Source organism: Sus scrofa, chromosome 4 (assembly GCF_054392235.1).
Source record: "Sus scrofa isolate SSC_HxYL_T2T_F1_AM1 chromosome 4, Sscrofa_HxYL_maternal_Yorkshire_Landrace_v2.0, whole genome shotgun sequence".
In the NCBI taxonomy this organism is placed as follows: Eukaryota; Metazoa; Chordata; class Mammalia; order Artiodactyla; family Suidae; genus Sus; species Sus scrofa.
In genome coordinates, this window is record NC_139386.1 from 123,588,793 (window position 1) to 123,601,290 (window position 12,498).

The 12,498-nt window shown below is 41.6% G+C and overlaps 1 protein-coding gene across 9 annotated transcripts in view; it reads left to right on the forward strand.

Moving 5' to 3' along the window:
* Window positions 1–12,498, forward strand: part of FRRS1 (ferric chelate reductase 1) — a 103,288-nt gene that overhangs the window by 24,570 nt on the left and 66,220 nt on the right. The window contains exon 1 of one of the 9 annotated variants that reach the window (XM_021088477.2): window positions 3,816–4,487. The exons of the other annotated variants lie outside the window; for them this stretch is intronic. Within the exon in view, the coding sequence (XP_020944136.1) occupies window positions 4,458–4,487 (30 nt within the window). The 5' untranslated portion in view covers window positions 3,816–4,457. Of the gene's footprint in view, window positions 1–3,815; window positions 4,488–12,498 lie in introns of those variants that run through there. 9 annotated transcript variants of the gene reach the window in all.

Below are 12,498 nucleotides of genomic sequence, written 5' to 3' on the forward strand. Positions count from 1 at the left end.
GTTTGAAGAAGACCTGAAGGTTCTTGAGGCTTCTCAGAAAAAGCAACGTCAGACATAGGGAAAACAGGTTGCCATGTGGGGAAATAAATTTGCTCTTCTGGTCCTTAGACATGCACAATACCTAGGATTTCCTGGCATCTACTGCCACCATGTGGGTATTTACATTTATTGAATTCAGACTTGAATATTTCCCTGTTAAGGCTGGTCCTAAGCCAGAATATGAAGAATTTTTATTTTAGGGGCTGTTCTAGTACCCTTCAGCCTCAGGTTGGCTCCTAAGTCCCCTCTCAGTTCCTGTGCTCTCAGACTCACAGTGAGGTTCCATCATTAACTACCCTTCTCATCTATAGGCCTCTGGCAAAGCAGTATATGAAAGCCGTGCTGCTGATACCTCAGTGACTTTGAGTTTCTGATAAATCAGTGTGAGGCAGAGAGACTCTGAAATGGTCCCCAAATATCTGTTTCCTGGTCTTCTTGCCCTGTGTAACTGTTTTACCTCAAGTGAGGAAGCTAAACTGTGTTTAGCTTCTAACCAGCAGGCTATGGCAGAGGTGATGGGCTGTCAGTTCCATAATTACATTACTGTGATTTCCAGCAGGTCCCCTGACTGCCTTCTTGGCTTGTGTGCATGAAGCAAGCATCCAAGTCCGGGAGGCCCAGTGAAGAGGAACTGAGGGCAGCTGCTGGCTGTCAGTAGGCAGGACAGTAAGGCCTCTAGTCCAGCAGGACATAGATCATTGAATCCTGCTAACAACCATTTGAACTTGGGAGCAGATCCCTCTCCAGTTGAGCTTTCAGATGAGATGCCAGCAACCTTGACTGAAGCCTCAGGAGAGACTCTGAAGCAGTGGACCTGGTTAAACTGTGCCCGATTTTGTGAGATGATAGATGTATGTTTTTAGCCACTGAACATGTGCTTATTTGTTATACAGCAATAGATAACAAATGCACAGTTCCTTGGTTTTACTTACATTACTCCCCTCTTCACAGAACTGTGAGATAAGTCCTTGGAGATGGCTCTTGGAAACAAATATAACTGACAAACACCACTCTGTGTTCAGAATTGTCCTCCTCCCACCGAAGCTCTGTTACGGAATCAGCTTGTTGTGCTTGATTCCTTCAAGTTATGTTCTCTCTGAAGTGATAACTCAGCTCCTCATACAAAGAGCTCTGTGGGGTCTGCCTAGGTCGTTCTCCAGATAAGCTTAGACAGGCTTAAATGCAATTGGCACAGTTCATCCTAAAGCTGAGAGGTCACACTTTGTCAGATACCTTGTCAACTTCTGGATGCATTATGCCTTGTAGGTATAGTTATTATCATTGATATTAAACTTTATTCTTTATTGATGCTTCAAGTTGATACCTTGCTGTTCAACGTATAGTACACCCCAGTATCCAATCCCCAACCTGAACTTGGCCCATGCTGCATCTTCTGGTATGTTAGTCTTTATTCCTTACCCCTCACCACCATCCCTGGTTTTGGCATCTTAACACAAAATAATCTCTATTGTCCAAAGAGGTGTTGAAAAGTTAGGCCAGAGGCAATATTTGAATTCAGATGAGGTACCATAATGTTTCAAAAAAAGCCATTTTGGTTGAGAATCCCAACCAATTAAGTGAAAGTGTGAGAAATAAAATCTAGTATCCCAGAGAAGAATCTTAGGGAAAATTATAAAAAATATGATATATCTGTGATGTAGATCTATGGTAGGGAGAGACACATAGGCTAGATAGACACACAGTATAGATCAATATTAGAGAGGAACATATAGGCTAAAGCAGATGCATGATTGGCCCAACAAAACAAGGGAATTATTTATTGAAACACATACGCCTAGAGCATTTTGGATTTTAAAATGACCCAGACTTTACCCTTGGTGAGGCTGAGCTCCCAGTATATTTCTGCCATCCTTTATTAGCGTCATGGCAAGGAGGACCTTAGGTGAATCCTTAGAACACAAGGACAGAAGTATGAAACCAAAATTGCTGCAGAGGGGCAAAGACTGACCGACCTATCACAAGATCTACTTATGTGCAAAAGTAGTTTCTCCCCATTTTTTTTTTTGGCTTTTGTCTTTTTAGGGCCACACCCATGGCATATGGAGGTTCCCAGGCTAGGGGTCAAGTCAGAGCTGTAGCTGCCAGCCTACACCACAGCTCACAGCAATGCCAGATCCTTAACCCACTGAGCAAGGCCAGGGATTGAACCTACATCCTCTTGGATACTAGTCAGGTTCGTTAACCACTGAGCCACAACAAGGACTCCTTTTTTTCCCATTCTTACTGAGAAATTATTGACATCCATCTTTGTATACATCTAAGATGTATAGCACGACAGTTTGATTTACATATGAAATAATTACCATATAATTACCACGGCATGTCCAGCTAACAGCCATCATCATATGGATACAACAAATAGAAAAGAAAGAAAAAAGAAAAAAAGGAAGAAAAAATTTCCGCTTGTGATGAGAGGTGTTAGGATTAACTCTTTAACAGCGTTCCAGTGTGTTACTCAGCAGTGTTAACTGTGTTGACGTCACCTCCCTAGTACTTACTTGTGTTATGACTGGAAGTCTGTACCTTTGGGCCACCCTCCTCCAATTCCCCACCCTCCCTGCTTTTCACCTCTGGTAACTACACATCTTATCTCTTTGTCTGTGAGTTTGATGGTGTTTGTTTGTTTTTAGATTCCACATTTAAGTGAAATAATACAGTATTTGTCTTTCTTTGTCTGACATTTCATTTAGCATAATGCCTTCAGGGTCCATCCATGTTGTTGCAAATCGTAGGATTTCCTCATCTTTTATGGCTGAATAACAGACCATACCCACACACAGTCACATACACATGTATGATACGCACACATACATCACACATATATGCCACACTTCTTTATTCATTCATCCATCAATGGACAGTGGTTGAGTTTAAGAATGAAAATTGGATGAAGTGAATAGATTAATTAATTGTTAATTTGCCATTTAGTTAATTAATTGAACAACTTGGGTTTTTTGGTTTGGTAGGCAGAAAGTTCATAAAGTGTAGGCTGGTGGCTACAGCTCTGATTAGACCCCTAGCCTGGGAACCTCCATATGCCGCAGGAGCGGCCCTAGAAAAAGCAAAAAAAGACCAAAAAAAAAAAAAAAAAAGGAAATACAGCTTGAAAGGAGAGAGTTAAGTTTTATTTGGGGTGAAATTCTCAGGTAGCCCTGAGAAACCACTCTGAAGAGGGGAGGGGCGAGGCTAGGATGTAGGAGTTTTTGCAACAATGGGGAGGTGGTAGGAGCAAAAGATGTGCAGATAACCAGATTTACAGAAGATTGACAGAAAACCAGTTTCCCTGGGAAACCAAAGGTCTGGGCTTACTGGCATCACTCCTTTGATATGCTTTCTTGAGTTCCCTCAGGGCTCATTGGCCCACCCTTGGGAGGGGCTCTTCTCACCGGGGGACCATAACATCTTTTGTTTTGCGCACTAACTGTAGCCTAGGAGGAGGCAGTATTTCAGAGCTTTCTCTGAAAGAGGAAAGGGGGGACTATTAAGATCTAAGTCCTGAAGGTGAGGGGGAGGTGCCTGCAGCCGGGCACACATTTTACAGAAGTTTGCTGCTGGTCTCATGAAGGGGACTACTGGTCACAGATTTTAGTCATCATTGACGAATTTTAGTGTTTTTCTGGATATGAGGAGATGCAAGAATTGGGTTCATAAAATCTAAAAATAACTCTCTGAAGACCTGTTCTTCCAGTTTTCCCAGAGCACAGCGTGCCTCACTCCCCGTCTCCACCCTGAGCTTTGGGGCGCTGCAGGTCGGCAGTGTAGCTCATGTTTTACCCCGTGTGGAGTCTGATGGCAAGTGCCAGACTTCAGTTCACGAAGCTTAATGTTTAAGCCCTAAACTTTAAGAGTATAAATAGAAGTCCACGTAGAAGGCTGAGTACAGCATGCCAGAGCCATGAGAGAACTAAGAGTAGGTGGAGTCATAGGAGCTAAGAAAATAAGTATCTAGAAAACTGAGGTGAACAACAGTATTCAATGTCACGTGGAAGTTGAGTACGATGAAATTATCTTTTGGATGGAGATGGTTGTAAATGGAGCATATTCAAAGGTGGGGATATTAAGGGCTCCATTTTGGACATGCTGAGGTCGAGATGTCTATCAGAGACAGTAGAACATATGGTTTGAGAGTTCAGCTGGAGGTCAGAGCTAAAGCTGTGACTTTAACAGTTGGGCCCACGTGGTTGTGTTTCAAGTCCTAAGGTCGAATATAATTTCCAATGGAAAGAATGCAAGACTGGGAGATGTCCAAGAGCGGAAACCAAAGGTATCCCAACATGGAAAAATGGAGAAGCCAGCAAAGGAGACTTAGAAAGATGAACCAGTGTGGTAACACAATCACAGAGAGAGTGTTGTCCTGGGAGTCAAATGAAATGTGTCAAGAAGAGGAGTGATCAACCATGTTAAATTCTTCTAATGTTGCAGACAAGGTGAGAAAGATGGATTTAGCAGGGCAGAGGACATTGGAACCTAGGCAAGGGTCATAAGGACAGACTCCTTTCAGAGTGGGCTTAAATGAGAATGGGAAGAGAAGAACTGGCATCAGGAGTGGAATGGTTATGTGTTAACATGACTGAACCACAAGGCACCTAGATTAAACATTATTCTCTGTGTGTCTGTGAGGGTGTTTCTAGATGAGATTCACATTTGGATTGGCAGATTGGCTTCCTCACTGTGGACTTCCTCCAATCCCAGTGAAGGCCTGAGCAGAACAAAAGGTTGTATAAGAAAAGAGTCTGTCTCTCTCTTTGCCTGATGGTCTTTGAGATGAAACATTAGTGTTCTCTGGTCTTGAGATTTGAACTTGGACTGAAACTCTTCTTGTTGGCTTTCTTAGGTCTCCAGTTTGCTTACCGCCCAACATGGGACTTCTCAGCCTCCATAAGTGTGTGACTCAATTTCTTGTAATAAATTTATGTATGTATATATATATACACACACACACACACAAATATATATATATACTTAAAAATTATACATTTTTATGTAAAAATGGTTTTATCATAAGGAATGAGTCTCTATATATACATGTATATATATGCATATATTTGTTGCTATATATGTATATGTGTTTATATACATATGCATTCTTGAGCATTAAGATCTGATGAAATTCACCTTGCTAGATTTTGAACTTGCTTAGGACCAATTAATTTTCCTTTTTTGCCATTTTTCTACTTCTTTCTTTTGGAATGGGATGTCTATCCTGGCACAGCATTATATTTGGGAAGCATTAAACGTTCCTGGTTTCATAGGTTTACAGCTGGGGAATTATGCCATTGGTTGTATCATACCTAGAGACTCACACTTAACTGATTAGAGGTTATTTAGATGAAACTTTGGACTTTGGACTTTAGAGTCATACCAGAATGAGTTACAACTTTGGGGCTCTTGCGACAGAATGAATGTATTTGCATATGAGAAGGACATGAATTTTGGAGGGGCGAGGTGGCATGTTATAGACTGAAGGTTTGTGTCCCTTTAAATTCATACGTTGAAGCCCTAACCCTCAGAGGTGATGCTTTTGGGAGGTAATTAGGGTTAGATTAAGCCTTGGGTGGGGCCCTCAGAATGGGATTTGTGGCTTTATAAGAGGAGGAGGTGAGAGAGAGCAGTTACTTTCTCTGTGTGCACAGTGAGGAAAGGCCAGGTGAGGACAGGGAGAAGGCGACAGTCTGCAAGGTGGGTAGAAGGCTCTCACCAAGGAGTTCCCTTCTTGGCTCTGTGGTTAATGAACCCGACTAGGATCCATGAGGATGCGGGTTCAATCCCTGGCCTCGCTCAGTGGGTTAAGGATCCGGGGTTGCCATGAGCTGTGGTATAGGTTGCAGACCTGGCTTGGATACCATGTTGCTGTGGCCCTGGTGTAGGCAGGCCACTGTAGCTGATTTGACCCCAGCCTGGGAACTTCCATATGCTGCAGGTATGGCCCTAAAAAGGCAAAAAAAAAAAAAAAAAAAAAAAAAAAAAGCGAAAGAAAAGAAGGCTCTCACCAAGAACCAAGTTCATTGGCACCTTGATCTTAGACTTCTCAGTCTTCAGAACAGTGAGAGATAAATTTCTGTTGGTTAAGCAACCTAGTCTATGGCATTTTGTTATGGCAGCCAGAGCAGACTAATATGGAGAGTACAGGGGACTGTTGCATTATGTTGCAAGAGGGAGTCAAAAAAAATTGGGACAGTTTCAGACAGGGGAAGTGAAGCCAATGAAAGTTTTGTTAAGCTGGGAGAAACAGTAACATGTTGGTGTGCCAGGGGAAATGATTTTAAAGAGAGTGCATCAAGCATCACTATTCTAGGCACAATGGAAAACACAATTGACAGTATCTCTGCTCTCTTGAAGTCTATATTTTAATTGAGGCATGTTTTGTGTGTGTGTGTGTGTGTGTGTGTGTAAGGGAGTCAATGAACAAATAAATGAAATACGAAATAAGTTCATGTCTGAGTAATTCTCACAAATCAGGCCATTCTTTCTTTACCTTTTGAAGCCTTGCTCTCCAGCCCCAAAGGCATATTTTCACCAGTCTTTTTTTTTTTTTTTTTGTCTTTTGTCTTTTTGTTGTTGTTGTTGCTGCTATTTCTTGGGCCCCTCCCGCGGCATATGGAGGTTCCCAGGCTAGGGGTTGAATCGGAGCTGTAGCCACCGGCCTACGCCAGAGCCACAGCAACGCGGGATCCGAGCCGCGTCTGCAACCTACACCACAGCTCCCGGCAACGCCGGATCGTTAACCCACTGAGCAAGGGCAGGGACCGAACCCGCAACCTCATGGTTGCTAGTCGGATTCGTTAACCACTGCGCTACGACGGGAACTCCTCACCAGTCTTTTTAAGGCACCTCTGAGTCTGGTGTTTGACACGTCCTCTCTGATAAACTTGGGAGAAGCAAAGCTTCAGGTAAAGGGTAAAGTGGTTGGAATTGGGGCCCAAGATGCAGAGGCTGCCCCTCATCCTCTCTCTTGTTCATTTTATTCCCTCTGATTGTGTTTGTTTCAGTCTTTCCACTTTCAAGATTATTCTCTTTGATGGAGAAAAAATAGACACTGATAGTTCTCTTTTGCACTGCCATCTTTTAATTTATTATGTCTTTTTTAGTCATATTATATCTTCTTCAATTTTGTGCTTTAAATGTTCCTTAGCAGGCAGGCCTTTAATATTCTTAGCATATTAAAATACTTCATTTAATTCTGGGCTTTAGTTTCTCTGTCATAAATCTTTGGCTTTGGTGCCATTTCTTTATAGTCATTTGTTTTATAGTCGTTTTTAAACTTAATCTTGTTAGAGAGCTCCTTCAACAGCCAAACTATGTTGTTTGAATGCTGAATTGAGCAAACTTGCTGTACCAGAAAGTGCAAAATACAGGAGAAAATTTTATTTCTTTTTTGCACAATCGTAGACAGGCAAGCCAAGGCCTATTGTTGGTTTAGTTCCTCCAGATCATCCAGTTGCCTGGTTTCTTCTGCTACCTCCACTCACATTCCACTGGAACAAATTTAATCATGTCACCTAGATGCAAATGAGGCTGGGAAGTCTTATTTCCTCCACGAGTGGCCAGACACCCTGCTGAAAGAAGAGGAGGATCTGTTAGAGGGGGAGAAGGGAAGAGTGAAGGGAAATACATGCCATAAATGCCTCTCCATCCTCTTCACTGAGGTACATTTGATTATGTCTTCAGAATTAGCATTTGGGAGCTTTTTAACTTCTGTCGATGTGCCAGGCACTGTCGTTGGAGCCAAGGGTACAGGAGTGAACACAGAATGTAAGAGAAGAAGCTATATAGTTCCTGTATTCCAAGGGCACCTCTGAGCCCTGGAAGCCTGCTGCCCCCTCCCCATCTCTGAGGGCCCCACTGATGGCCCTCAGCTCCCAGTGTGGAATAGGTAACTGCTCTGGGTCTGTGCAGAGGCAGCAGTTCTTTTATGGCTGGCTGTCTCCAGGATCTTCCAAAGCTTGGGGTTTGTACAGGGCTTCTGCTTACATTCTTCAACACATTTGGTATTTGGGAGCGGGTAGAATGGCTGGGCTAACTCTCCAATAGGTTACCCACTTTAAAGCAAAAAGGGGCAGTTCCCATCATGGCAGAGCCAGTCTTAAAAAGATCTCTGAAATTATTGACTCAAAAACCCAAAGCTGGAGCTCCCATTGTGACACAGTGGAAAGAAATTGACTGGGAACCATGAGGTTGCAGGTTCGATCCCTGGCCTCACTCAGTGGGTTAAGGATCTGGCGTTGCTGTGAGCTGTGGTGTAGGTTGCAGACTTGGCTCAGATCTGGTGTTGCTGTGGCTGTGGTGTAGGCCAGCAGCTGTGGCTCAAATTGGACTCCTAGCCTGGGAACTTCCATATGCTATGGGTGTGGCCCTAAAAAGCAAAAAAATAAATAAATAACTAAATAAAATAAAGCAAAAATGGTCTAACAATAAGCCCTGTCTTCTTACGCAAAGGTGTGAGATAATAGAGACAAAGTGCACTGGCCTCTGCCTCCAGGTACCAGTACAGAGTTCCCAAAACCCTCGTTTTTTCCTAAATAATAAGCACTAAGAGCATCATTTGTTCTAGTATTTGGTCTTTGACCCTGGTTCCTGACACTGAGCTCCTAGATCCCTTGGAATTTTTGTGAATGTCTTTAGTTTTAATGAAGTGATACTTGATCATATCCTGGATGGGGCCTGGTCACCAGAAATACCCAGCTGTGATTAAAAGCTTGGGTCTTTCAGCCCTCTAACCCCGTTCTCTGGAGAGGGGACAGGGGTTGGAAATTGAGATAATGATTGATTATTATGGACTGTGATACATAACGGAGCCTCCACAAACATCCCCAGAATGCAGGGTTCAGGGAACTTGTGGGATGGTGAACACATGAGGTCCTGGGGAGTGGCTTGCCTGGGGAGGGCATGGAAGCTCAGTGTACCTTCCCACACACACCTCGCCCTATGCTTCTCTCCATCTGGTAGTTTCTGTATTAAATCTTTTTATAATAAACTAGTAATCCTGGAAGTAAACTTTTCCTAAGTTCTAGGAACCAGTCTAGCAAATTGATTGAACCTAAGGAGAGGGTTATGGGAACTTTCAGTTTACAGCCAGTCAGGCCACACCTTGGACTTGCGATTAGCATCTCCTAGGCCGGAACCCCAACCTGCAGGACCTGATGCTATCTTCAAGTAGATAGTATCAGAATTGAGTTAAATTATAGGACTAGCTGGTATCTCAGAGTTGCTTGGTATGAGGAAAATCCCATGCATATCTGGCATCAGAAGTCTTGTGAGTGTGGTAGTATTGTGAGTAAGAGAGACACACAGGAGGAAGAGTGAGGCCTTGTCAAACTTCCCATTGGCACATTCTTAAATTGAAATAGGCAGCTGAGTCTCCGGACATTATCCCGCAAGATAAAAAAGAGGAACTAAAATAAAATGAATGAAAAAAAACCCTGACTCTTGAGGAAATAGGTAATTCAGAGAACAAAAACTAGGCAAAAACAAAATAAAACTCTTCAAAACACAGAAAAATTTAAGAAACTACTGAATCCATAAAAAAATAGTAAGAACTTTAGGACATGGCAAAGAACATGTAATACATAGTAAGAAAGGGAAAACCAATTAAAAGCTTCAAAAAAAAAAAAAACTGTACAAGAAATTCGTAGCCTAAGATTCAACTGAAAATAGGAAATCTGTAGACTTAAAGAGACATGAATGAATTCTAAGTGATAAATGGGTGATATTAAGAATATTGTGTGGAATGCATTTACTTCTTTATCCTATATAGAAAGAAAAAATTCTAAGAAACTCCAAGGCAAAACAAACAGACAGACACAAATGTTGAACAGTATGAGAAAGTCAATGTTCTAAATGTGAACAACCCAAAATATGGTCTAATTTCTAGCAATTGGTGGGACAGTAAGAAAAGAGAATCTGTTTTGAACCTTGTCATCTTTCTTGAGTAGCACTTGGGTCAAAACTTTGGAGACATAAGTTAGGAAATCCATCTTGACTTTTCAGTGAACAGTATTAAAACAATCAGTAATCATAACATAGATGCTCTTCATAGTTTTCAACTTTGAAATCAATGTATAGGCAAAACAGGGTAAAATCTAATTATGGTCACAGAGTAGAATGTAAATGTTATTCACCTTGACCGTGTGGAAGTTACTGATTGACAGAAGATGGGAGGGGATGGGGAAGGGAATATGAAAAGAATGCTAAAGGTGTTATTATCCTCGTCTACTGTAAGAGAAGTTCAAAGGATAATGTCTATATTTGAGACAAGCAGATAGAAGTTTGGGCATTACATTAAGTCACAAAAGTGGTCAGTAGAGGAACTAAAAATAGTGATATGAACACATAGAGGGTGGAGGTGAGCAGAGGGAGTAGCAGGAAAATAATTAAAAATGTGTCAAGATAGTATAGCAAGAAATAATGGGAAGAATATAGTATTAAGAAACATTGTGGCAGTTGTCAGAAGAATCAAAGCAGACATATGTGAAAGGTTTTGCTGCTAGGTTTAGGAACTGAGGGTAGCAGACAGAGGAACACAGAATGTTTTCTTCTTATATGGCTTCTGTACTATTTGATTTTTTAAAAAACCTATGTGTATGTTTTATTTTGGTGAAAATTTTAAAAACTAAATATGTATTTCAAGAAACAACTTGCTGCAATTAGAAGAATCTCTCTCTTCTCCTCCCTTTCTCTGAGAACAAGCTACTTACAAAGAGCTTTTCTTGGAGTGGGGTGGTGTAAGCAGATAACCTCCAAGTTAAAACTATACCTCTTGCTTCCATCATTTCTGTAATACTAAATTAATATCCTTAAGTATTACCAAACAATATCACAAAATATAATTTTCTTTACTATCTGAATTATCACATATTGTTGGCTGGAATGAAAAAATGGTACAGTAACTATGGAAAACAATTTGGTAGTTTCTTTTAAAGTTAAAAAACTTACCATGTGATCTAGAAAATCCCATGTCTAAATATTTTATGTAAGAGGAACAAAAACATTTGTGTACACAAAAACCAGTATGTGAAGATATGTAGTGATATGTAGTTACTTATAATTGCTGCAAGTTGGAAACCACTCAAATGTCCTTCAGCTGGTGAATGGATAAACAAACTAGTGTGCACACTGGAATATTACTCAGCAATGACAAGGAATGAACTTCTGACACATGCAACATGGATGAATCTCAGGTGCATTATGCTGATTGAAAGACGTCAGATGCAAAAAACCACAGAGGCTATGATTTCATTCAAATGATAGCAAACAATTTGGAAAAGGCAAATCCAGAGGAAGAGAAAACAGATCAGTGGTGTCATGGGTTGAATTGTGTTGCCCCAAAATGCATATGTTAAAGTCCTAACTCCAGTATTTCAGAATGTGACCTTATTGGAAAAGTATCTTTACAGAGGTAATTCAGTTAAAATGAGGCCTTTAGGATGGGTCCTAATCCAATATTGCTAGTGTCCTTATAAAAAGGAAGATGTGCACGCACAGACACACACAGAAGGAAGAAGGTATAGAGACACAGGAAGAAGACAGTCATTATAAACCAAGGAGACAGGCCTGGAACAGATCCTTCCCCCACAGCCCTCAGAAAGAACCAGTCCTGCTGACACCTTGATTTTGGACTTCCAGACTCCAGAACTGTGAGACATAGATTTCTGTTGTTTAAGCCATCCAGTTTGTGGTATTTTGTTAGAGTAGTCGTAGCAAACTAATACAAGTGCTTTCTTGGGGTGGGAGTGGGGAAAGGGTTGACTATGAAGGGTCACAAAGCAACTTTTTTGTTTGTTTGTTTGTTTTTTGGGCTGCACCCTCGGCATATGGAGGTTCCCAGGCTAGGGGTCGAATAGGAGCTATAGCTGCTGTTGTACACCGCAGCCACAGCAACATGGGATCCGAGCCATGTCTGTGACCTACACCACAGCTCATGGCAACGCCAGATCCTTAACCCACTGAGCAAGGCCAGGGATCGGACCTGCATCCTCATGGATACTGGTCAGGTTTGTTAACCATTGAGCCACGACAGGAACTCCCCAAAGAACTTTTTGATGTGAGGAGAATGCTCTATTTCTTGATTGTGGTGGTAATATGACTGCATGTTTATCAGAAATCACAGAACTCTACACCAGAAAGGGAAAATGTTACTCTTTGTAGAATTATACTTCTATATATGAACATGACTTGAAAAAATTAATTCTAAATGACATTAGAAAAAAGATTACTTTAAAAAATTAAATATTAGAGTTCCTGTTATGGCTCAGTGGGTTAAGAACCCGATTAGTCCTCATGAGGATGTGGGTTTGATCCCTGGGCTCTCCTAGTGGATTAAAGATCTGGTGTTGCTGCGAACTGCAGTGTGGGTCACAGATGCGGCTCTGATCCGGCATTGCTGTGGCGATAGTGTGGGCCGGCAGCTGCAGCTCTGATTCAACCCCTAGCTCTAGGAAC